General features: G+C 39.4%; 3 protein-coding genes and 1 pseudogene across 4 annotated transcripts; all 4 read left to right on the top strand.

The window, feature by feature from the left end:
- Window positions 1-465: 465 nt before the first annotated feature.
- LOC131993764 (zinc finger protein 239-like) lies at window positions 466-9,683 on the top strand. 2 transcript variants are annotated; one of them, XM_059359781.1, is made up of 3 exons: window positions 466-783; window positions 4,044-4,259; window positions 7,620-9,683. In XM_059359781.1, the coding sequence occupies exons 2-3, from the start codon at window positions 4,074-4,076 to the stop codon at window positions 8,733-8,735; spliced, it is 1,302 nt and encodes a 433-aa protein (XP_059215764.1). In that variant the 5' UTR covers window positions 466-783; window positions 4,044-4,073; the 3' UTR covers window positions 8,736-9,683. The 2 variants fall into 2 exon arrangements, with proteins under 2 accessions (XP_059215764.1, XP_059215765.1); XM_059359782.1 differs by lacking the exon at window positions 4,044-4,259 and having other exon boundaries at window positions 467-783.
- Window positions 9,684-9,866: 183 nt separating this feature from the next.
- Window positions 9,867-13,461, top strand: LOC131993763 (zinc finger protein with KRAB and SCAN domains 8-like; annotated as a pseudogene).
- Window positions 13,462-13,655: 194 nt separating this feature from the next.
- LOC131993561 (zinc finger protein with KRAB and SCAN domains 8-like) lies at window positions 13,656-15,241 on the top strand. The gene is made up of 2 exons (XM_059359525.1): window positions 13,656-13,939; window positions 14,037-15,241. Exons 1-2 carry the CDS (start codon window positions 13,738-13,740, stop codon window positions 14,882-14,884), a joined length of 1,050 nt encoding a protein of 349 aa, XP_059215508.1. The 5' UTR covers window positions 13,656-13,737; the 3' UTR covers window positions 14,885-15,241.
- Window positions 15,242-16,079: 838 nt separating this feature from the next.
- LOC131993562 (aftiphilin-like) lies at window positions 16,080-26,258 on the top strand. Its single transcript, XM_059359526.1, has 10 exons — window positions 16,080-16,143; window positions 17,962-19,526; window positions 20,395-20,567; window positions 20,718-20,844; window positions 20,942-20,998; window positions 21,119-21,241; window positions 21,448-21,508; window positions 24,821-24,916; window positions 25,137-25,263; window positions 25,410-26,258. The coding sequence occupies exons 2-10, from the start codon at window positions 17,997-17,999 to the stop codon at window positions 25,564-25,566; spliced, it is 2,451 nt and encodes an 816-aa protein (XP_059215509.1). The 5' UTR covers window positions 16,080-16,143; window positions 17,962-17,996; the 3' UTR covers window positions 25,567-26,258.
- The last annotated feature ends 1 nt before the right edge of the window (window position 26,259 follows it).

Below are 26,259 nucleotides of genomic sequence, written 5' to 3'. Positions count from 1 at the left end.
CCTGTCAGAAACATGACATGGCAAGTATCATGTGTATTAATGTTACTTCAAAGTGTCATTAATGTTCATGACATCCCATGTCATGTTTATGACACGCTCATGTCACTCTTATGTAGACACCATAGAGTAAAGTGTTACCAATATTAGTGTCAACAATAAAAAACTGATAAACTAAACTGATAACTAAACAATTTCCCTCTAGCTCTTCTTTGCTGGGTTCTTATCTTAAAGGGGTAAAATCCATTTTATACAGTCTATGGTAAAATCACATGATATGATCAACTGAGGATGTAGGCGATTTTACCATAGGTGGCCGGCGTCATGATGAGATGATTTAGGCAAAAAAAAAAAAAAAAAGAAGCAATTTTGACAAAAAATTACATAGGCGATTATTTTAACAGTGACGATTTTTGTTTTGGACAGTAGTGGTAAAACAGGAGTCACCCACGCCAGCAGGGGGGCTGGTGACAGTTAACAGCTAACATCATGATGTAGAACTGGAGGCGTGAAGTAGTAGCGTTAGCTTTCAGGTCCCGCCCCGGGGAGTTGTTGATTTCTTCTTTTGAAATGTGTGCCACTCTACACGTTTATCTGTCATTTTATCCGCCTCTCAATAGAGCCCATCACTACTATAACGAGCGGCTGCAAAGGAAATCTTTGGACTAGTTGAGAAGACGATAGTATCAGGATGACGCTGCCCGCTCCAAGAGAGAAATCATCAGAGTGAAGGAGCAGATCGAGCAGTCAACCGGTTAAAAACCCCGAGTCACCTTTTCACAGCAGGTTTGTGTAATCATTAATGAAACGTTAGTATCTAACCTGTAGTTTTCTAGTAGTTGTTAGCAACTGATTGGCTGCAGCTAAACTAATATGTGTCGCCTACACAGAAAAGAGGCTGCTGGTACTTGCTCGTTTTTTTAACGATGCTTGCTTGAAATAAAAATAAATTATACGTTTTTCTCGTCCCTTCTGTTGCTGGGATACGTGTGATGCTTTTGAACCCACAGTGAAGTCGTTTAGTATAACGGTATCCTTTCTGATGTAGCAGTAAGCTAACATTATTTTGAGCTAGCCTAAGCTAAAATGGCTATTGTTAGCCTTTTCTCAATTTTAAGGCCACCCTAGGGGGCACTTCATCACATTTTTCGTCACTGTATCACGTTTTCTCAATATAAAGGCGCCCATTATTTCACTGCATCTTGTTTTCTTCACTGGAAAGGCACCCTTGGAGGCATTGTATCGATTATAAAGGCATATAAGAGGGCACTTTTTTTTTCAAACATTGAAGGCACCCAGGTCACCCCTGTTTGGCTGGGCATCATGTTTGTTCTGCTCAAGTTGAAGTGGCTCTTTTCAAAGCTTACTGCACACCTCTCTATACTGCCCAACTGTGGTTTTCTTACAAAAAAAAATCAGCATGCAGAAGTTACAAGTTGCCTACAATGATGCAATGAGAATTTTACTCAAGATTCCCAGAGGAGGGAGTGCTAGTCAGATGTTTGTATATGTAGGAGTTGGCACACTGAAAGCACTTTTAAGAAATTTGATGTGTAAGTTTATGCAACGTCTGGATGAGTCCACCAACAGTATCATGGTGGTACTCTCAACTCCCTTTGTGAGCTGCTCCAGGTACACATCCAGACTGAGAGTACATTGGCTGAAATGTCTGTATGTACTTTAATTCTTGTATTTGTTTTTGTTTTTTTCTTGTGTGTTTGCTTGTCTTGTTTTGTTTGTTTTTATCTGTCCTGTCTTGTGTGGCTTTTGACATGAGTCTGTTAAATAGACTGAATTGAATTGAATTTCCAATTTTAAGGCCACCCTAGGAGCCCCTTCATCACATTTCATTCACTGGAAAGACACTGTATCACGCTTTCTCCATCTAAAGGCACCCATGAGTGCACTCTCTCGTTCACTTCCCCAGGGGCCCTATCTAGAGGGCACTACATCACATGTTTCCCCATTTAATCAAAAATGACTTTATTTATCCCAAGGAGAAATTTAAGGGTACTCAAAAGGGCACTTTATCACATTTTATCACAGGGAGGGCATCATGTAGGCTGCAGGTACATCTACAAACTTGTATATTATATTGATTCATTACACACAGAGTGAAATATTTCAAGCCTGTGTTTCTTGTAATTTTAATGATTATGGCTTACATTCATTCATTCATTATCCTTATCCGCACTCGGGCCGTGGGGGCTGGAGCCAATCGCACGTGACATTGGGCGAGAGGCGGGTACACCCTGGACAGGTCGCCAGGCTGACATAAAGTTACAGACAATCACTCTCTCATTCACACCTACGGGCAATTTAGAGTCACCAATTAAACCTAAGTGCATGTTTTTGGACTGTGGGAGGAAGCCGGAGTACCCTGTGAGAACCCACGCTGACACGGGAAGATCATGCAAACTCCACGCAGAAGAGCTGCAGGCCGGAGTCTAACTGGCAACCCTCTTGCTGTGAGGCGAGAGTGCTAACCACTACACTACTGTGTAGCCCTGATTATGGCATACAGATAATGAAAACACAAAACTCAGTGTCTCAGAAAAAATAATGACATTTTAAACACAAATGTCATGCTTCTGAAAAGTATGTTCACTTCTATACACTCAATACTTGGTTGGGCTCCTTTGCATGAATTAGTGCATTAATACTTGGTGGCATGGAGGAGATCAGCCTACGGCACCATGTTGCTTTGATAGCAGCCTTCAGGCCATCTGCATCTGGTGTCTCTCACCTTCCTCTTGACAACAGCCCATAGACTCCTATGGCGTTCAGGTCAGCCCAGTTGGCTGGCCAGTCAAGCCCAGTAACACCATGGTCATTGAACCAGCTCTTGGTACCTTTGCCAGTGTGGGCAGGTGCCAAGTCCTGCTGGAAAATGAAAGCAGCATCTCCAAAGAGCTTGTGGAAGCATGAAGAGCTCTAAAATGTCCTGCTAGATGGCTGCTATGTTGACTGTGGACTTCAGAAAACACAGTGGACCAACACCGGCAGAGGACATGGCCTTTCACAATGTTCTAATTTTCTGAGACACTGACTTTTGGGTTTTCATTATCCCTTAGCCAGAATCATCAAAATTACAAGAAAAACAGGCTTGAAATATTTCGCTTTGTACGTGATGAATCTATATAATGTATGAGTTTCACTTTCTTTCTTCTTTTTCATGATATTCTACTTTTTTTAGATGTAACTGTACTTTATTACATGCACTGCATCTCAATTCCTTTACTGGAAATGCCTCCTTGGGGTCACTTCATCAGGCTTTATCTACTAGAAAGGCACCCATCAGAATATTTAATCGATCATAGAGGCTTATAAGAAGGCACACTGCGTTAGGATTTTTTATTTTTTATTTTTTTTAAACATGGGGGCATCAAGGTCACGGCTTTGCCCCCTCCCTCAGTCCACCAGTGAGGACAAAGCATTAAAAAACAACTTTTTTTTCCCTTTACAATCAAAACATTGTTTGAGAACAAGTAGAAGCACCATACAAACAATAGGAATACAGCTTGGATTCTCTCCAAATGTATAACTTATAATTGTATATATGTAGGTAGTTTAAGACAGTTTATTCTCCACCATAAGTGAAATGAAAATGCCCAAGATGAAGCAGTTAAATTGTGACTGACACAGACCTAAATGTGAATTTAATCCACAGAAAATTGTGATTACATATTTGTATTTTAGATTCCAACATTTAAATATTTGGTTTATTACCTTTAAATGTATGTTATTGATTCATCAGTCTGGCTATGGTGTTAGCTTATAGACTAGCTCTCAGCTTCAGGGAACATCAGCAAGGATATATGAATGTTTGTCACTTAAAAAGCATAACCCATACCCCAACAACGGAATGGACTAGTAAAACCTTTATATTTCTTTATTTACAGTCTATCACACAGCACGTGTCATTAGGAAACCCTCACATCACTCTGTCACTAGAGGAAGTCATGTCTTTTTTCAACGCATGTATTTGTGATGAGTATTACTGTGTTGTTAACCAGGTTACAGCAAGTGTTTTCTTTGTTCTTTAGAAACCCAGCCAGTCTTTGAGGAACTGCACTATGACAGAGATTTGTGTTCTGGAGGAAATAGAAATCAAAGAGCACGCACAGGTCAAAGAGGAGCTGGTGGATCGGTGCATCAGTCCAGGCAAGGAGGCCGATACTTCCAATGATGATGAAGTCAGAGATATTATATCAGAACTAGCCACTAACTGTGAGCAGCTCCCATCTTCCACGGCTGTAACTGTGAGTACAAATGAAAGCATAGATGATGAATGCAATGAAGGAGATGATTCATCATCACCTGGTCAGAGTCATGGCATCAAAGTCTTTGTGGAACTAGAACAGCCTTCAAGGGGAGATAAATCTTGCCGTTTTTGTGGTAAAAATTTTAGGAAGGACTCTTATCTGATGTAGCAGTAGAATAACATTATTTTTGAGCTAGCCTAAGCTAAAATGGCTATTGTTAGCCTTTTCTCAATTTTAAGGCCACCCTAGGGGGCACTTCATCACTTTTTTCGTCACTGGATCAAGTTTTCTCAATATAAAGGCACCCATTTTTTCACTGCATCTTGTTTTCTTCACTGGAAAGGCACCCTTGGAGGCATTGTATCGATTATAAAGGCATATAAGAGGGCACTTTTGTTTTCTTCAAACATTGAAGGCAGCCACGTCACCCCTGTTTGGCTGTTCATCATGTTTTTTCCAATTTTAAGGCCACCCTAGGAGCCCGGTCATCACCTTTAATTCACTGGAAGGACACTGTATCACGCTTTCTCAATTTAAAGGCACCCATGAGTGCATTTTCTCATTCACTTCCCCAGGGGCCCTATCTAGTGCACACTACATCACGTTTCCCCATTTAATCAAAAATTACTTTATTTATCCTCGAGGGGAAATTAATTTAGTCTGTTAGCTCTGGAATTAAAGGTATTATTTAAGGGTACTCAAAAAGGCACTTTATCACATTTTCTTCACTGGGAGGGCATCATGTAGGATACAGGTACATCTCAAAAAATTAGAATATCGTGAAAAAGTATATATTTTTTGTCAATTATTTCATAAAGTGAAACTCGTATATTATATAGATTCAATACGCAGAGAATGAAATATTTCAAGCCTGTTTTTCTTGTTATTTTGATGATTATGGCTTAGAGATAATGAAAACACAAAACTCAGTGTCTCAGAAAATTTGAATATTATATAAGATCAATAAAAAAAGGATATTTTAAACACAAATGTCACGCTTCTGAAAAGTATTTTCATTTCTATACACTCAATACTTGGCTGGGCTCCTTTTGCATGAATTACTGCATTAATACTTGGTGGCATGGAGGAGATCAGCCTACGGCACCATGTTGCTTTGATAGCAGCCTTCAGGCCATCTGCATCTGGTGTCTCTCACCTTCTTGACAACAGCCCATAGATTCCTATGGGGTTCAGGTCAGCCCAGTTTGCTGCTAGTCAAGCCCAGTAACACCATGGTCATTGAACCAGCTCTTGGTACCTTTGCCAGTGTGGGCAGGTGCTAAGTCCTGCTGGAAAATGAAACAGCATCTCCAAAGAGCTTGTGGAAGCATGAAGAGCTCTAAAATGTCCTGCTAGATGGCTGCTATGTTGACTGTGGACTTCAGAAAACACAGTGGACCAACACCAGCAGAGGACATGGCCCCAAATCACCACTGACTGTGAAAAAGTTCAATATTGGAGTCCACAATCTTCTGATTTTCTGAGACACTGAGTTTTGTGTTTTCATTATCTCTGAGCCAGAATCATCAAAATTACAAGAAAAACAGGCTTGAAATATTTCACTCTGTGTGATGAATCTATATAATGTATGAGTTTCACTTTCTGAAATGATTGACAAAAAATATTTACCTTTTTCATGATATTCTAATTTTTTGAGATGTACCTGTACTTCATTGCATGCACTGCATCTCATTTCCTTTACTGGAAATGCCTTCTTGGGGCCACTTCATCAAATTCAGTCAGTCTGTTAGCTCTGGAATTAAAGGTATTTTTTAAGGGTACTCAAGAAGGCACTTAATCACATTTTCTTCACTGGGAGGGCATCATGTAGGATACAGGTACATCTAAAAAAAAAGTAGAATATTGTGAAAAAGTTCAATATTTTGTCAATTATTTCAGAAAGTGAAACTTGTATATTATATAGATTCATTACACATAGAGTGAAATATTTCAAGCCTGTATTTCTTGTAATTTTAATGATTATGGCTTAAATTCCTTCATTCATTATCCTTATCCGCACTCTGGCCGTGGGGGCTGGAGCCAATCCCAGCTGACATTGGGCAAGAGGCGGGGTACACCCTGGACAGGTCGCCAGGCTGACATATAGTTACAATCACTCTCTCATTCACACCTACGGGCAATTTAAAATCACCAATTAAAAGTGCATGAGAACCCACGCTGACACAGGGAGAACATGCAAACTCCACACAGAAGAGCTGCAGGCCGGAGTTGAACCAGCGACCCTCTTGCTGTGAGGCGAGCCCTGATTTTGGCTTACAGATAATGAAAACAACGTTTTAAACACAAATGTCATGCTTCTGAAAAGTATGTTCATTTTTATACACTCAATACTTGGTTGGGCTCCTTTTGCATGAATTAGTGCATTAATACGGCGTGGCATGGAGGAGATCAGCCTACGGCACCATGTTGCTTTGATAGCAGCCTTCAGGTCATCTGCATCTGGTGTCTCTCACCTTCTTGACAACAGCCCATAGACTCCTATGGGGTTCAGGTCAGCCCAGTAGGTTTGCCAGTCCAGCCCAGTAACACCATGGTCATTGAACCAGCTCTTGGTACCTTTGCCAGTGTGGGCAGGTGCCAAGTCCTGCTGGAAAAGGAAAGCAGCATCTCCAAAGAGCTTGTGGAAGCATGACGTGCTCTAAAATGTCCTGCTAGATGGCTGCTATGTTGACTGTGGACTTCAGAAAACACAGTGGACCAACACCAGCAGATGACATGGCCCCAAATCACCACTGACTGTGGACTCCGATATTGAACTCTTTCACAATATTCTAATTTTCTGAGACACTGAGTTTTGTGTAGGAACACAGCTTGGATTCTCTCCAAATGTATAACTTATAATTGTATATATGTAGGTAATTTAAGACAGTTTATTCTCCATCATAAGTGAAATGAAAATGCCCAAGATGAAGCAGTTAAATTGTGACGGACACAAACCTAAATGTGAATTCGATCCACAGAAAATTGTGATTACATATTTGTATTTTAGATTCCAACATTTTAATATTTGGTTTATTACCTTTAAATGTCTGTTACTGATTCATCAGTCTGGCTATGGTGTTAGCTTATAGACTAGCTCTCAGCTTCAGGGAACATCAGCAAGGATATATGAATGTTTGTCACTTAAAAAGCATAACCCATACCCCAACAACGGAATGGACTAGTAAAACCTTTATATTTCTTTATTTACAGTCTATCACACTGCACCTACCATTAGGAAACCCTCACATCACTCTGTCACTAGAGGAAGTCATGTCTTATTTCAACGCATGTATTTGTGATGAGTATTACTGTGTTGTTAACCAGGTTACAGCAAGTGTTTTCTTTGTTCTTTAGAAACCCAGCCAGTCTTTGAGGAACTGCACTATGACAGAGATTTGTGTTCTGGAGGAAATAGAAATCCAAGAGCACGCACAGGTCAAAGAGGAGCTGGTGGATCGGTGCATCAGTCCAGGCAAGGAGGCCGATACTTCCAATGATGATGAAGTCAGAGATATTATATCAGAACTAGCCACTAACTGTGAGCAGCTCCCATCTTCCACGGCTGTAACTGTGAGTACAAATGAAAGCATAGATGATGAATGCAATGAAGGAGATGATTCATCATCACCTGGTCAGAGTCATGGCATCGAAGTCTTTGTGGAACTAGAACAGCCTTCAAGGGGAGATAAATCTTGCCGTTTTTGTGGTAAAAATTTTAGGAAGGACTCTTATCTTATAAGGCATGTAGCCAAGAGCCACAAAAGGCACAAGGCCTTTAAATGTCTGGAGTGCAAAAAGGAGTTTGAACAAAGGTCCCACCTCATTCAGCATACAAGAGTTCACACTGGTGAAAAACCCTTTAGTTGTGATTTCTGTGACAAAACATTTACTCAGAACTCGAGTCGTCTTGTTCACATGAGGGTGCATACAGGAGAGAAGCCGTATTTTTGTAATAACTGTGGGAGAAGTTTTGCCACAAGCAAGCATTTAAGGTTTTGCAAAATGCAAAATGAAGGCAAAGTCCCAACAGGAAAGAGGAATGTAGATGAGGATCACAAAGAGGAGAAGGCCTTTAAATGCTCAGAATGCAACAAGGAGTTTAAGCGTCAGGACCACCTCGTTCTGCACATGAGAGTGCACACTGGTGAGAAACCCTACAGTTGTGACTTCTGTGGCAAAACATTTTCTCAGAATTCAAGTCGTACTGTTCATATGAGGGTGCATACTGGAGAGAGACCGTATCTTTGTAAGAAATGTGGCAAGAGTTTTACCTATAGCAAGCATGGTAAATTCTGCACAGGCGTACAAAACAAGGGCAAAAGCAAGTCCATTCGCTGCACAACATGCGGCAAAACCTTTTACACAGATTCAGACCTGGAGGTGCATATGGAAGTTCACGAGTCGTGGAAACGACACATCACTGAGAAAACACAAGAACCGGAAATAGAAGAGAAAAAACTTAATGTGTGAGAGAACATCAGGGTCCTTAAGACCCCAGACACTTTTTTTCACACTGCATTGTAGTATTTAGAAATGGATGTTTAAGCTACTCTCACACAAGCAATATCTTTGTACATTCAATGAAATGTTTAGACTTTGTATGTTTGTTTTAATCGTAACTGAATAAGAAACTGCATTGAGCAGTTTCTGTGGATATGACTTGGGCCATGGCAGTTATGACTGCCTCAACTAATGGCCTACACTTCACCCTCCCACCATCCAGTTATTGTTCACATGTAAGTTTATGTCTTCTGTAGTTGGATGTAAATTTAATGAATTTTTTCCACATAAAAAGCAAAGTGATTATCTGCACCCTTTAGGTTCATTCCTTCTGTTTTTTGGACTTGGTAGTAACTTTATTACATACTTCCTTTAGTGCCTTTCTTGGATAATAAGTTCAGAACCTCTCTTGAAAGTTGTTCAAGGAAAAACAATGTTTTAGAGGTTTTTCAGTTTTTCCTCTTACATGGAGAGTTTGGGTTGGGTCAGTAACCTTTACTGATATAGGCCTGAAAAGTCCATTGAATTACATGTGTTATTGGACTATGTAAATAAATGTATTACACATTGCAAACAATAAACTTGGAAGGAAACCAAGCTGTATTTCGACTGTGCTCATTCAAACTTTATTTATAGTCTATGATGATGATGTTCTTGATCTGATGTTTTTGGTAAATAGAAATACAACTTCCATGTTTCTTCATAGTTTGTCTTTATAAGATAAAGGGTAAGACAAGTCATTTTTTCTTCAAGGCTTAGATGTTAATCTGATGTATTTTTCCTCACAAAAAAGCAGTGTCCAACATCCTTCAGGTATGTAAATAAATGTATTGCACATTGAAAACAAACTTTGAAGGAAACCAAGCTGAACTCACACTGCTCATTCAAACATGTTTTTTGTAAATAAAAATAAAACTTTTTTTTTTTTTTCCCATGAAGTAAAGTTAGAAAGATACATTTTTTGTACCGCAGCTGAAAACAGAGTCCTCCACTGCAGCAAGGGGCGCTGGTCGACCCTGTTGGGCCAGAAGTATTAATTCACTATATCGTCTCTTTGCAAATTTCATGTACTCTACTCTTAATTTATGTTAACAAAAATGAGGCCGTCAGTTTCCCAGGAGTTTATGTCTTCGTTGTAAGGTCTGTGTGCCACCGTCAGCCGGAGCTCCATCATGTCAACCGGGACGCAGCTGCTCAGACTGCTGCTCAACGAGCGGCTGGCAGCGGCTGCAGAGGAAATCTTTGGACTAGTTGAGAAGACGATAGCGGAGTATCAGGATGAAGCTGTCCGCTCCAAGAGAGAAGTCATCCAGCTGAAGAAGCAGATCGAGCAGCTGACCGTTTTAAAACCTCAAGTAACCTTATTCAGAGCAGGTTTGTACATTGTGAAAATCTGACTAATACACAGAAATTTTAATGTATATTAGTTATATTGGGTAATTCGTGGGATATTTACCAGATTATAACATGCATCCTCTCTGTTCTTTAGACACTCCGCTGGTCACTGAGGAACTGACTCCTTCATTGCAGCAATATGACATTAATATGAAAGAAATTCTGGAAGAAACAGAGAACCAAGAGCACCCACGAGTCAAAGAGGGGCGGGAGGATCAGTGTATCAGTCCAGACATGGAGCCTGATGCTTCCAACAACACAACCAAGAGAGAAATCAATAATCAGAAACAGCATATTGAGCAGCAGACAAGACTCAGAGAAGGTGTGTACCATATAGAATGAATGAATGAATTCAGTATCCTCTCGGCTGCAACAGATTGCTGCAGGTTCAGGTTCTGTCAGATGATAATACCAGTAAACACAGGACCTAAACTTGTTCAGTTTGGTAGTTTGAATCAAGATTTTTATTGATTGGTGAAAGAAGTATTCACTTCTTTAACTTCAGTAAAAGTGGCAATACTAGAGTGAAATCATGTTACTTTAGGAACATACAGGTACATCTAAAGAAAATTTGAATATTGTGAAAAAAGTTCACCATTCTTTGTCAATTATTTCAGAAAGTGAAACTCGTATATTATATACATTCATTACACATAGAGTGAAATATTTCAAGCCTGTATTTCTTGTAATTTTGATGATTATGGCTAAGAGATAATGAAAACCCAAAACTTGCTTTGATGGCAGCCTTCAGGTCACCTGTGTCTGGTGTCTCTCACCTTCCTCTTGACAACAGTCCATAGACTCCTATGGTGTGCTGGCCAGTCAAGCCCAGTAACACCATGGTCATTGAACCGGCTCTTGGTACCTTTGCCAGTGTGGGCAGGTGCCAAGTCCTGCTGGAAAATGAAAGCAGCATCTCCAAAGAGCTTGTGGAAGCATGGAGAGCTCTAAAATGTCCTGCTAGATGGCTGCTATGTTGACTGTGGACTTCAGAAAACACAGTGGACCAACACCAGCAGAGGACATGGCCCCAAATCACCACTGACTCCAATATGGAACTTTTTCACAATATTCTAATTTTCTGAGACACTGAGTTTTGTGTTTTCATTACCTCTAAGCCAGATCATCAAAATGACAAGATAACAGGCTTGAATATTTCACTCTACACGTAATTAATCTATATAATTTACGAGTTTCACTTTCTGAAATGATTGACAAAAAATATTGAACTTTTTCATGATATTCATATATTCATATTCATAATTTTTAAACCATAATGGCTGTAAAAAACGAGGCCGATCCTTCATGTTTGGCACATTGAAAACATCTCACTGAAATACATCGTACTTTCACTTGCATTCATATGTACATGTTAGATATTACTGGGTCATGGCATGTGTCTTCTCTGTCTTTTAGCCACTCAGCTGGTCTCTGAGGAGATCATGCCTTTGCAGCAGTCAGACCAGCTTCCCAATGTGGAGGCAAACAAGACCCGTGACACTCAGCAGGCTGAACAAGAGCAGGAGGATCAACGTATATGTCCAAACATGGAGGCTGATAGTTTTAATAATGCTGAAATCAGACATTTTTTATCAGAACCAACCACTAACTGTGAGCTGCTCCCATCTTCCCCGGCTGAAACTGAAAGTGTGAAGGAAAGCTTAGACAACAACTGGAATGAACAAGATGGTTTATCATCGCCTCGTCAGGATCAAAGCATCAAAGTCTTTTTAGAACTGGAACAGACTCCTGCGGAAGAAAAGTCTTGCCGTTTTTGTGACTTAAGCTTTAGGAAGGATTCTCATCTTATCAGACACATAGCAGAGAGTCACAATGGACACAAAGCATTTAAATGTCTGGACTGCAACAAGGAGTTTGAGAAAAGGTCTGACCTAGTTCGGCATTCAAGAATTCACACAGGTGAAAAACCCTTTAGATGTGTCCTCTGTGACAAAACATTTGCTCAGAATTCAAGTTGTCTTGCTCACATTAGGGGGCATACTGGAGAGAAACCATATTTTTGTAGTAGATGTGGGAAAAGTTATGCCTCAAGCAAGCATTTCAGATATTGCAAAATGCACAATGAATCCAAAATCACACCAAACAGGGGGAATGGTGATGAGGATCACAAAGAGAAGAGGGCTTTTAAATGTCTGGTGTGCAACAAGGAGTTTAAACGTAGGGACAGCCTCATCCTGCACGAGAGAGTTCACACTGGTGAAAAACCCTTCAGTTGTGACTTCTGTGACAAAACATTCAGTCAGAACTCGAGTCGTATTGTTCATATGAGGCAGCATAATGGAGAGAAACCATATCTTTGTAACAAATGTGGCAAGGGTTTTACATATAGCAGCCATGCTTAATTCTGCACGGGGACACAAAACAAGCACAAAAACAAGTGCTTTCGCTGCACAGCATGCGGCAGAACCTTTCACACAGATTCAGACCTGGAGGTGCATATGGAAGTTCACCAGTCATGGAGACGACATATCACTGAGAAACTACAAGAACAGGAACAAGAAGAGCAATAACTATATGAGAGAATGTCTATGAGACACCAACTATCTATCTTTATGAATGTTCAATACAGTATTTGGGAATGGTCACTTTAAGCTGCAACCTCTCATAACAGTAGTATATTTATAACTTTAATGAAAGTTTTTTTATTTTTTATTTAGCTGGATAGGAAAATACATTGACCAGTTTCTGTGGATAACATTAAAATGTTTGGCCGTGTTAGGTATGACTTGACTGCTTCATTTGGAGTAGATGTTATTTTTTCCATTTGTGGTGGTGAAAACCAAAGACACTGTCCCAAATGACCTTGCCCTCCACCATCACTCCATCCTCCCACCATGTAACTTTTGTTCAAGAACCGTTGTTGATGTGGTCCTGTAAAGCCCATCAAAGACCGATGTGTTATTGGGTTATATGGTGGGTTAACCACCAATAAACTTGAAAATTAACTAAGCTGAATTGCCACTGTGTCTCAAAGTTGTTCTGTGGATGTGTAGTTTCACACTGTTCTCATAAAATAATATATTATTGCAAATAGGAAAAATACAATTTACAGTTTTAGAGGTTTTATTGGACCTATAAACCCTTTTAATCAATACATTTGCAAATTATTGCAAAGGAGAAAAATAATAAGTAAAAGCTATTTTTTATGGACCTGGAAACCCATTTAAACAATACATTTACATATCATCAAACAGTGCAAGTAAAACCAACTCGAAAATAAACCTGTGTTCCCATTGTGCTCATTCAGTGTCTCAGAGTTTTCTGATTTGCATTTTCGCACTTTTCTTATAAAATAACAATACATTTTTGTTGAAGAATAATAACCGTTTTTTTTTTCTTTCTTTGTCTTGATAAAATAGACTTTAGTTTGTTATACATATTAGCAGAAAAACGGCCATCCAAGACAGCAGGGGGTGCTGGTGGAATGACTCTTGGCGTTTAAGCGGAAACATCTGCTTAGTTTATGTTATTAATTTATGCGACTTTCAGTTTGCGGGGATTTATTTCTTTATATGCGAGTCTTTGAGTAACTTCTGGTTTCAGCCGGAGCTCCATCATGTCAACCGGGACGCAGCTGCTCAGACTGCTGCTCAACGAGCGGCTGGCAGCGGCTGCAGAGGAAATCTTTGGACTAGTTGAGAAGACGATAGCGGAGTATCAGGATGAAGCTGTCCGCTCCAAGAGAGAAGTCATCCAGCTGAAGAAGCAGATCGAGCAGCTGACCGTTTTAAAACCTCAAGTAACCTTATTCAGAGCAGGTTTGTACATTGTTAACATCTGACTAATACACATGGAAATCTATTTAATAAATATGATGTATGTCAGGTTATAAAATGCATCCTCTCTGTTCTTTAGACACTCAGCTGGTCTCTGAGGAACTGGCTCCTTCATTGCAGCAATATGACATTCAGATAAAAGAAATTCTGAAGGAAACAGAGAACCAAGAGCACCCACGAGTCAAAGAGGAGCAGGAGGATCAGTTTATCAGTCCAGACATGGAGCCTGATTCTTCCAACAATGCAGAAGTCGGACATCCTAAAGCAGAATCAGCCACTATTTGTGAGCTCCTCCCATCTCTCATGTCTGTAAACGAAAATATAGATGACAAATGGATAGAAAGAGATTATTCATCGTCGCCTCATCAGAGTCAGCAGGTGCGTTATTGCATCATTCCAGACCTCATGAATAATTCTTCTGAGAATGTAAAAGTCAGACTTACTGAATCAGAAACAACTGCTAAGACAGACTGCCAACTGCTCCCATCTTTCAGCACTATAACTGTGACATTTAATGAGGATGAATGGAGGGGGAATCAGAGTGACATTGCTCTCGAAGAGCAGGAACAAGCCCAGAGGGACAGAAAGGCTTGCCACGTCTGTGGCGAATGTTTTAACAAGGACTCTGATCTGATAAGACACGTTGACAAGATTCACTTGAGCGTAAAGGCCTTTAAATGCTCTGAATGTGACAAGTTGTTTGCTTGTCGAGGCCATCTGGATACACATTTAAGAATTCACACAGGTGAAAAGCCACACAAGTGTTCTTTCTGTGGGAAATCATTTACTCAGAGGTCAAATCTTAATGTTCACATGAGGATGCACACAGGGGAAAAACCTTATTTTTGCAATTCATGTGGCAAAATGGTTGCTTACAGCTCTCATCTCAAAAATTGTGGTACAAAGGAGCTCAAAGGGAAAAAGTAATTTCTCTGTTTGGTGTGTGGTAAAAACCTTTGGACTGCATCAAAACTGCAGATCCATAAGAAGACCCATTAAGACAGGACACCCTATCTGTTGCCTTTTGTCTGATCATCAGACTGAAATTACAATTGTTTTTACTTCAGTCATTATTTTAATTTTAATTTAGTTTATTATTAAATTATTATTATTTTTTTATTATCTCTGAACAAACCAAATATGTAGGCAGTAATTTAAAAGTCTGGAGGAAAATTATTGCAGTCATCTGTTTCAGACCGATCTTTCATTCTAGTTTTGTAAAATCATTGCATCACTTCAAGCTGCACTTCTTTGTTAATAAAAACAATCCCTGTTTTGCTCTGATTGTTATAGCTGTTGTGTGTGTTCTTCTGTCTCCTCCCAGGTTGCCATGAGTGTTCAGGCACACCCGTTTTAACATTTTAACTATTTTATATAGGATAGCTTATACAGTCGTACAATATTATATTTTATAATAAATTGGTCATGTTTTGTTTGTGATATCTTTATCTGTAAGGGGACTTCAGGTAAATGTAGTAAAGTAAAGTGAAGTATAGTGGAGTAGAAGTATAAAGGAATATAAAATTGTGTAAAAAAAATGTAAATATAAATTAGTCAACACAGTTCAATTAATTAATAAATCTGCTTGTTATTGAAATAAAAATAACACTTACAAAAATGTTTTTTTCATAATTTCACATTTTTTTGTGTCAGGGTAGTGGAGTGAAGTAATAATAATAATAAATGTTATTTATGGGCGCCTTTCAAGTGGAGGGAATGCGGGATGTGCTAGCTGGTTGCCAAATGTATTGATTTCAAGATTGATTTAATATTTTTATATATTTCATGGGCATATTTATTTATTTTAATACTGGCTGAAGTACAGTACTTGAGTAAATGTATGTAGTTACTTTCCGCCACCGCATAATAGACTAAAAAGGAGAATAGACAGGAGAGGTGTAGGATCAAGTTTTTACAGTAGGAGGCGAGATTGTGTTTAAATTAAAAGATCGTCTATTTAAAGAAAAGTAACTTTCAGGTCCTGAAAAAAATGAACGAGTGGCGGTTTCACATCTCCGGTACGCGGTGGGCAACCGCAGCTCCTGGAAACGGGACAGAGTGAGAGCTCTTTACTTTTGACATATCATAGTTAATACTTAGGGACAAGGATGACAGAGGATGGAGAGCCGAGCTGCGGCACAAGAAATAGACAAGAAGTGAGGAGAAGGCGAAGTGATTGAGTGTTGGTAAATAAAAAAACAACTCTGTGTATTGTTAGCATGCTGTTAGCCGCGTTTAAATAGCATGTCAACGTTTTCTTTTGACGGATAGCTACCGTCAGATAGCGGGCTACACTAGCTAGTTAGCTAGTCGTAATGTAAGCTAATCACTGTTGTGACGGAATATGACGGAATGCTGTTTGAGACGTCAGTACCTCATTTTAAACATAACGTATAATTACTCAACAATAATTAGCTAGCTTTGCTTTACATAAACAGCCACCTCTTAAGCGACCGTTTACATTTAAGTAGCTTTACATTCAGCTGTTCATGTCACCTGTCTGTCCGGAGAGAAGAGAACAATGGTAGGGCATCAGTTGTTCCTCTTTTACCAAGCATTCACGCATATAAATAACAGCAATTGCTTGGTGTGTTAATTACTGTCAGTGTTTTATGTTAATACTTTTTTTTGCCAACACAACGGAGCAGTTCTTGTGTGTTTATGTTAAAGGTCTAATACAGGCACTAATCCATGATCCTGAAGTGGCAGCTGTATGCGCAGGGCTCAGTTTGAACTGTTCATCCGAGTTGCACAAAGCTGCGGATAATGTTACCTGTATCAGTTTACTGACTGCGGCCAGTGCTGGCCACATTTTTCCACTCCAGGATCAGCACCAGGAGGGAAGTCAGAGGGCTAGTTATATGTCAAATAGATGTAAATATTGCCACAATTTTAAGAGACTCAAAAAAAGAGAATATCGTCACCGTGTTAAAATAATCGCCTAACTCATTTTTTCAAGTTTTGCAGGAACACAAAAAAACTTAACCGAAAGTGTAACATATGACATTTATTTTGTCATTATTGTTCATGACACGCTCATGTCACTCTTATGTAGAGACCTTGGAGTAAAGTTTTACCATATCTTGCTTAAGTCACAAAGGCATGTTCAAAAAATTCAAAAACATTTTATTTTGATTTAGGCATAATAAATCAGCTTAAGTCACACACTTGACATCGGCCATTATCTTAAAGGGGTAAAATCAAATTATCTGATCAACTGAGGATGTAGGTGATTTTACCATAGATGACCGGCGTCATGAGGAGATGATTTAGGCGAAAAAAAAACAATTTTGACAAAAAATTACGTAGGCGATTATTTTAACAATGTGAAAATATGCTAACCTTTGAGTGTGTGCAATACAATAATAATGTTCAGATTTTTGCAGAACAATCACGTGAGCAGGTTCCTCTATTTTAACACAGTCTGCTGAACCAAAACAACAGATGAAACTCCTGTAAATCAGGAAATTATACACTAGTAATTAACCTTGTGCATTTTTTTCTGGAGAGAGGGAATTCAGCCCGCATCAGGCATGCAACTGACACCTGCACATTGCAGTTGTGCTTATGATGCATGGGGGTTTAACAGTTTGTATTATGATACATTGTGATGATACATGTAGCCACCATTTAAACCAACTTCAGAGTGGTTTGCATGTAAAATGCAATAGAGCCAGCAAAACAATGTAAATGTAACAATGTAAAACAAATATTAGTAGTATCTAAAAGTGGTTTCAGTTAAAAACCGGTTGCAAATTATCCAATTCAGTAGTAGCACTATTAGCTTATCAGTTTGTTTTGTCAATCCATACAAAAATTATTAGAATCGATAAAGAATCATCATCATACCAAGATTTCTATCCCTAAAACAAATCATAATATTTAACATGCATATCCACAAGGTATAACAATTGAAATAGTAATTTAAGCTAATCAACACAGTGCAACAATTCTCTGATTTCCCAGAAGATGTTGTTTATGATGCTTTCAATTTCTTCTCCCAGGTGCATGAGGCCTTCAGGTCCTGCTAGGAGAACCCATGGAGCCAGACATCATGCCCTTGCACTCCTCCTCCCCCCCTCCACTGGATGATGATGGTGACGGGGAGGCAGGATCAGAGGAGGACGAATTTGGGGATTTTGGGGGATTCTCCACAGGGGTGTCCTGCTCACCTCCTGGCTTTACTGATTCACTATCCAGCCTCAGACAGCCTTCTACCACCACAAAGCCAGCCACTCATCAACCCAACTGTAGCTTTAATCACCCAGTTGAACAACCCTCATCCACTCTGGACTCGGGGTCCAGCGGGAGCCAGATACAAGTGGAAGGGCAGGATTGTAATGCTCAATCACATGTTCACCTCACTAATGGGTACTCTGAAAGAGACCACAAATCTGGGACCCAAAAAGCGTCTGCAATGGTTGCATGCTCTCCCAGGGAAGAAAAAGGGTTTGCTGATTTCACTGTGTTTACAGAGCAGGCAGCACATCCCTGGTGCTGCGGCTTCTCTCCCATAGACAGCAAAGAGCAATGGGATAGCAGAAGGGAAGGGGTGAACTTTACCAACAGCTTGGGTCAACACATTTGTGATCCAGGACAGGAGGTTGTTATGGAATCTGAGCCCAGATCTTATGCATGCAAAGCAAAAGAAAATGTTTGCACCAAGGTCAAGCACTGTGAGAAAAGAGATGCAGCACTCGTGCAATCATCTCAGGACCACCACCAGCCTCAGGAAGCTGCCGCAGCTTTGGATTTTCCATCTCAAGAGCTTCATTTTAGGGAGGAGAATCCTGAGGGCAGTCAGAGGGGGAGGAGGCCTAGTTTTAATTCTTTACAAACAACAGAAGTGCAGGAGGATGGAGAGTCAGACGAAGACAGAGAAGATCAAGAAAAAAGCCTTTCTGCTGTCCCCCAAACATTCAGTGTGTACGAGTCCACTTCAGAGGACATGGCATCCTTCTGTGATGATTTGTCATTTGAGGGTCAATCTCTAGACTTGGAACCAAATGTTTCATCTCTTGTTTCACAAGGGGATCAAACTGACTGGGACCCAACTGATGATGATGATGATGATGATGATGACGACAAAGAAGGACTGGGAAACTACAGGCGTTCTGACTGTTTTGTCCAGAACAGCATGGCAAATCTCAGAAAGTCTAAGGCAGAGAAGAGTTTTCATTATTGCGACCAATCTGCGACTCAGGAAACCTCTGCTACCTCCAATCAATCACCATCTGGAACACATACAGAAGACAAATTTGCAGACTTCACAGACTGTAGTTTTGAGCACCACAGGGACCAAGGAGGACACGTCCAAACAGCTGATGCAGCGGTGCAGAATTTAGGAAATCTCCCCCCGAGTGACAGCTTTGCTGATTTCTGCTCAGCGCCTACACAGGAGGATGGAGAGGTGCCGTGGGCGGAGTTCAAGGACCAGAGGGCTCAGGAAGAGGGAAAAACTTGGAAGCAGTTCAGAGAGCCAGTCAGCAGCTTGAAGACTGATGGGGACACTGAAGAGGAGCCGGACAGAGCAGGGCAGTACGGGGTTTCCAGGAGGAACAGCTGTCAGGTGGGAGACATTTCCATAAAAACTTGCTTTGTTGTTCTTGCACCTGAGAAGTTAGCTGCCATAAAGAACACTTAATTCTTTTTTGTCCTGGAGTTGTTTGCAATGGGTCTTTTTTTACGAAGGCTTGTCTTGGATTATGTATTCCTTTTCCTGTCATTATTTGGTTTGCTTGTTTGTCACATGCCAGCCTTTCTCAAAGATTCCCAGGCATTGAAACGAGGACAGTAAGAGTCAATCAAAAGTTCATTAAATCTTTATACATTCTTTTTTGCTTTTTTATTTTATTTCAAATTTTCTCAAGAAGCAAATATATGAATTATATTGTTACAAAACTGGCCCATTAAAAGTCCAGATTATATTTAACTCTTAGAGAGTCCAACAGTTCCTACCATTTCTGCAGAAAGACATGAGTCTTTCCATCAGTAAAGTGAGTCACAGCCTCTGAGATAGGAGATTTCCACATAAATATATAAACTACATCCCCAAGGCACTTCACATTTATGGCTTTCCTACACAGCATTACAACTGATTGAACCACTTCCTCGTATTGTTTGAGAGTGTCAGGGAAATTTCAAAGACATAGAAGAGGATTGCTTACACCTCTTGACCTTTTTTTTTTTACTGATGATTTCATAAAATCATTGACTTTTGTTGCATTGTGGCCTAGCTACATGAATTTTACATTTGGAGAATTTTGGTGAAATTTGTACTTTATACTGACTTTAAATATAAGGTATATTATGTAGGATATTATATTATTACTATATAACTATTACAGATTGAATTCTGGAAGGCTTCAGCAGGATCTCATCCCACACATCATTATCCATCACATATTCGACTAAACATCTCCTTTTTTTCTGTCTAGGTATCACTGTCCTGCCGTGTCCAGCAGCTTCTCCTGGCCAGTTTTCCGGAGGTAGCGGCCCAAGCTGTGGAAGATGAGGAGGATGTGCTCAGCCTCAATGCTATGCTTTACACCCGACATCTCCCTGAAAGTGAGGAGGAGGAGTTACCTGAACTCTGTCCCAGATCTCAGTGGTGAGGATGACTCCTTGATAGTGGATATGTTGACAGTCTGTGGCATTTTCAGGAGCAGCAGCTTCCGCTATCTCTTTTTTAAATTAATATTATATTATATGTCTGACTACATTAAAATGCTGCTTTGTCGTATTTTTCACCATCTCTCAGGACTCGGCCGGGGCTGTGGTTGCCACATCAGGACCTTCATGATGCAGTCGGCCTGCAGTTTCAGTGGGGAGGTTCCCACACAAACAGGACTCTGCTCAGGTGCCTCGATGTGGAGACAAAGAACATTGTGAGTTTGGCAAAAGATCAAAAACACTGTTATCCAAACAGCCTCTTCGCCAGTAACTTGTACTGTTTTCATTTTCTGTGTCTTTACCTTTTGAAAGGTGTTTATTGGCATGAAGAAGCAGCCAGTGGCCGTGCCTGCTTTTGCATCCAGCCTGGTGAGTCAACTGGAGGAAATGTTAACTGAATTTATTGAAAGTAGGATTGTAATAAGCAATGTTAGTGTTTGTTACCTTTGACGGACCATGCTCTACCTTTTTTTAATTTTTTCTCATCAGGGAATGCTAGAGCCCACCAAAGACTCTGTGCCAGCTGTCTGTTCTCCAGGACACACAGCGGTCACAGCACAAGCACCTCCAGGACCCCGGGACACACTGGACTTCTCAGCAGATTCAGTGCAGGTGCATTAGGATTTGTTATTTGATTTGATTTATTATGTATTAGATTAACCCTCAGAAATCGAGCAGTTTCAAGATGTTTTTTCTCCCGTCCCGAAAAAGTCCTGCTGCTCTTCTATCCAGCACAATTCTGCATATAAATAGAGAATACTTCTATTCATATACATGCTGTTGTATCTTTGTAAATGTTGTTTACTTCTTTTTCTTAGGAGGCTCTCCCTTCCAGGCAGCTGGACTGGAGCAGCCGTGGCCTTAGCAGCTCTCAGGACGGTACGTCCCCTCGCAGAGCCCCTCACTTCTGGGGCTGGAAGTAGACTACAGTATCAGCCATCCCCTGTGTGGCTTCCTCTAATAACTCTAAACTTTTGAGAGTTTAACTCTGGACTCCTCCTCACTTCCTCCAGGGCATGTTCTGCTTTTATTTAATCTGTGTTTCCCCTTTATTCACTCAGCAGTAGTGGGCGACCACATACTTCAGTGAAGTAAATTTCCTCTAAAATAACACAGATGCAGTGTTCAAAAAGCATTATAATTTGTCAAAACAAGAAAATGTTAAGAGATATTACATCCAACAACATCCCAAAACTGGTCTCAAAGTAAACAGATGTGTAATCAGCAAACAGAAACATGACTATCAGATAACTAACTATGGGGGAACACTGTACTGACTTCCCTTTTCCCCTTCCTTCAGCTACTTTAATGTGTCATCTTCACCTGCTGCCACCTTGACAAATCAAATAATTTATCTCAGTATTTATCATTCCTAGTTGTTTCTAGATACCTGGCATAGGTACGGGACACTGAAAACAAGATGTGCATCATATTATATGATGATGTTGACGTTATTTTTTAACTACAACACAGAATATCTGAGGATTTCCAAATTTATGTTGTATTTGCAAACTTCTGAACCCTGAATATGTTAATCCCACTAAATCAACTCATTGAGCATGGTCATACTATGTGTCATGTTGATTTAACGGATGTGTTCATCCAAAGGACCATTTAAACTTTCATTTATTTGTGGCTGAACTAACGCTTCCAGTATTAACACTGTGGTCTTCCTTTTGACCAGCGCATGGCTACATTATGCAGAGGATGAGCCAATTTTTAGTCTTTAGTCTTTGTTACCACCAGTTCTGTTTCTTTTGGTAAAGACACCAAAAAAATGATACTTCGGCAATCAGAAGCATTGTTTGCTCAGAAAATAATCGATTTAATAATCAGTTTAGTACAATAGTCTTGAGCTCAGTATTTACAGAGAAAGATTTGTTTCTAATTAACCTCGTTTACAAAAATTATTGTAATGAGTATTTTTTAGTAAATAAAAATGATTGGCTAGAGCTTCATGTAAAGATTTGTAAATGAGCAAAACAAAAGAGCCCCAAGGAAAAAAGGCATGAATGATACATTTCACAAATTGTGTTCATGATTTCAGTTTTTTGGAAGTATTTATATTGTGAAAAGCAGTTTGTTTTGCACATAACATGCCCATTGACCCTGATCTGGATTTCAGGATCGAAATAGAAAACAAACCACAACAAATTTTGCAACACAGCCAATTTTGCTGCTGCATGTTTTTGAAGTGAGTAACAAAAGTATATAGAAAGAATACATGTAAAGAAAACCTTTGTAGCATAATGATTATTGCTCAAAAAGATAACTGACAAACTTAACTAAAACAAGAAGTGGTAAGAAAAAGTCACTTTTTTACTATAGGCTGACTATAAGCTATAGGAACTGTCAGTACCATATTTATAGTTACAGTTGATTTGTCAGCATGCTGACATTTTCGCTCTGGTTTGCACCATGCAAGCTGTCAGAGCTGATAAACGTGTTTCATTAACTTTACCAGCAAATTTCCTACAACACTTCGACAAATTCACAGGTATAGACAACAACAGCATCTAGATGTTAAAAAAATATGTTTGTTTGTTTTTGTGTTTGACAAGATTGTTTCTAATGTCAAATAACCTCGACAGCCAAAATAAGACAAAGGTTCAGAGATTAGATGTCAATAAATATATAAATACCAATCATTGACAGCAGAACAATATCACAAAAGTAAAGTATGCACAGCAGAGGGCAGTGTACTCTGTATGTTATGGAGAGTGCAGCGAAAAGGTCAAAACACATTTACTGTATTCAGTTTAGGAACAATCAAAAACTAAAGCAGTTTGAATTCAAACAATCAGCCATTAATCAGCACTTCATATGTTTAAAAAGTATTACATCATAGTCTTATATTTCCTTCTTTTATTTTTCCCACATGTAGTTGATTTTATCAGTGTTTCTCAACCTTTTATGGTTGTCAGGTGCAATTGATAGAAAACTGTGGATGAAGTGAAACTGATCAGAATAGTCCCTCTTATGACTTATTTACATTGGGCTCACTTATACATTGACTTAAATAGTGAAAAAAAAACTATTGTCCATTTTTCTGGTGACTCCTCACACTCTGTCAGGGACCCTACGGGGTCCACAGACCCCTGGTTGAGAACCACTGGGTTATATGAAATCTGTGAGATTTTTTTTAGATTTTTTTTTTTTTTTGCTGTCACTTAATGCTCCTTTGTTGTTGTTTTATTGCTCCCTGTGCACTGGTGCATAATACTGTATGAGCATGTTGAACAGGATAAAGGAGTCTTTATTTCCAAAGCACTTCTGTTTGAAAAACAAAATCATAATGCACTTGTCAGTATTTCATTATCAATCAAAACGGTTTCTACAACTGCAGTTTCAGTATTTCATAATGAGTTGTGCCTTTATGCCAGCAATTGTTTTCTAAAAAGTACTTGGATTTTGGACCTATAGTTTGTTGACAGGAAACTTTTTATTTATATTTCTTCAGGTTTACTTCTCAAATTCAGATTTAATGCACTGCAATAAGGACCTGTAGAAAATCCTTGTAAATACTGAAATAAATCAGTCGATCCTTTCTGCTTGGTTTTGCCTCTCTTCCCTCAGCTTTCGCCTTTTGTTGGAAGCTGTATCACATTTCTCTGTGGTTAAATGCAAAGTTGGAGTGTCCAAACAGCTACACGGATTGCTGGGACTCAGTGCCAGTATACAAGACAAAGCATATAAAACTGCTTGGCTGAAAACATCTGTTATGACAGCAAACTACTAGATAATTGAAAATGTTAAGTGATAGTTTATAAAATAATCTAACATTTTAACAGATTAAAATGTTTTTCAGTTAGCTGCAATTTGTTGTTGTTACAACTGTTACAATCAGAGACATTCTTATTTGACAACATAAGCTATCTGAAGTGTCTGATGATTTTATATTTTTGACCTGAGTCATTTCACATACATGTGAAGATTATTTCAGTGACCTCATCCTTGGTTGTGGGTTGGATATTGTGTGGTTTATGGGACTCTGAATCTAAATATAAAAAGAAATTAACTGACAACAGCTTTGCATTGTTTTTTTTTAGCTTTGTTTGCTGTGTCTTATCACTCTCTCGGTCTTGCCAACTGTCTCAGTAAAAGGTGAGAACATCATTCTCCTTTTTATGAAGAGGAAATTGAGCTCACCCCGCAAAAATCCTCACCCACTGTCTCCCCTCGTTAGCACAGACTGCTCTGCTCTCAACCTGGATTATTTTGGTGCTGAGAAGGAGAACAGATCCTGCAACGGCAGCAACAGCAGCCGTAGCATCAGTCCTCCTCCAGGTCAGCATGTGAAACCGCAGAAATGTTGATTTTAAGATTCAGCAAGAGTAAAATAGGTGCTCTTTAAAGTTTTAATGGCAGGAAAGTCAGTCGCTTGTGGAATAGTTCATGATTAAGAAGTGATATTTGGAGAGTGTCAGGCAGACAATGGTGGGTGTTTAGGTAATCTTGACACTCACTGAGTTTTATGTGTGTTTGTTACACACACTCACATGGAAAGGAGTTGACCGTGAGCTGTACGAGTTGACCATCAGCAAACTGGAGACCAGCGCTTATAACAGTAGCCACATGGAGGACACTCTGAATCGCCTGATGTCCACTGCAGAGAAAACCAGTACTTCAGTCAGGTCGGCTCAGTAATATTTTTATTTTGCTTTCATTTTTAAGCATTCATATGATGAGACAAAACTCCAATACTAGCTTATTTTATTGGATTATTAATGTAGCATCTTCTTGTGTGTCTATTAAAAACTTGTTTGTGTGTGTTCATCAGGAAGCCACAGCAGGATGACGAACTGAGTACGGAGGCTGCCACATTGATCTCAGGACTGCCTAATCTGTCTTTCATGCAGGCTAAGGTCCTCATGTTCCCAAGCATCCTCCTACCCGAAGAATGCTGTTCCCCAAAAATACAGACTCATTTACACTGAATGCTTTATCGACCACCTGCTGCCATTAACGCAGGATTCAAATACTCCAAACAAGAGACATTGTGGACTCTAAAACAGTGAGTTTAGCTTCCTGATGAACTTAATAACCTGCTGGTTATCTTAAGTCTTCACTCGAAAACAGAATACCCTCACTTGTATCAGCTCATGCATTCTTCTCAAAGCACAAAAATCTGCAAAGTGCAAAGAAAGAGGTCTGCATTGTGTGTAACACAAAGTATTTCTCTTCTTTAAGTCGAGTGTTGTGGTTTATTTTGATGACCTATACACACATATATTCACTCTAGAGACTGCTACAGCAAACTTACTGACTAAATGCTGTATGATTGTAAATTTTTAACTATAAAACATAATTGTATTTTCATGTTGAATTATTATAAACAAATGTCATCATATACTGACGTAGTATGAGAAATGGAAATAATGTACATTCTGAGTGGTTTGATAAGGCCTGAGTAAGTAAAGTGACCTTTATGAAGATGTGTAAAATATGAGATAATATTCTCCTTCAATAGTGAATTAAAATTCCAACTCTCATGATTGTAGACTGCCAGCTAGAAAAAGCTGGTTATTTAGTGTTTGAGTCCACTTTTAACCTACCTTTCAGTAATGTTCAGTTTAAAGTTCTGCAAAAGAATGTGGAAAATAAAACAACTGCCTTGGGGTGTGTTTTTC

The sequence above is a fragment of the Centropristis striata genome, chromosome 20 (genome assembly GCF_030273125.1).
Source record: "Centropristis striata isolate RG_2023a ecotype Rhode Island chromosome 20, C.striata_1.0, whole genome shotgun sequence".
NCBI lineage: Eukaryota > Metazoa > Chordata > Actinopteri > Perciformes > Serranidae > Centropristis > Centropristis striata.
Note: the sequence above shows the minus strand (reverse complement) of the source record. Positions and strands in the feature narration are given on the sequence as shown.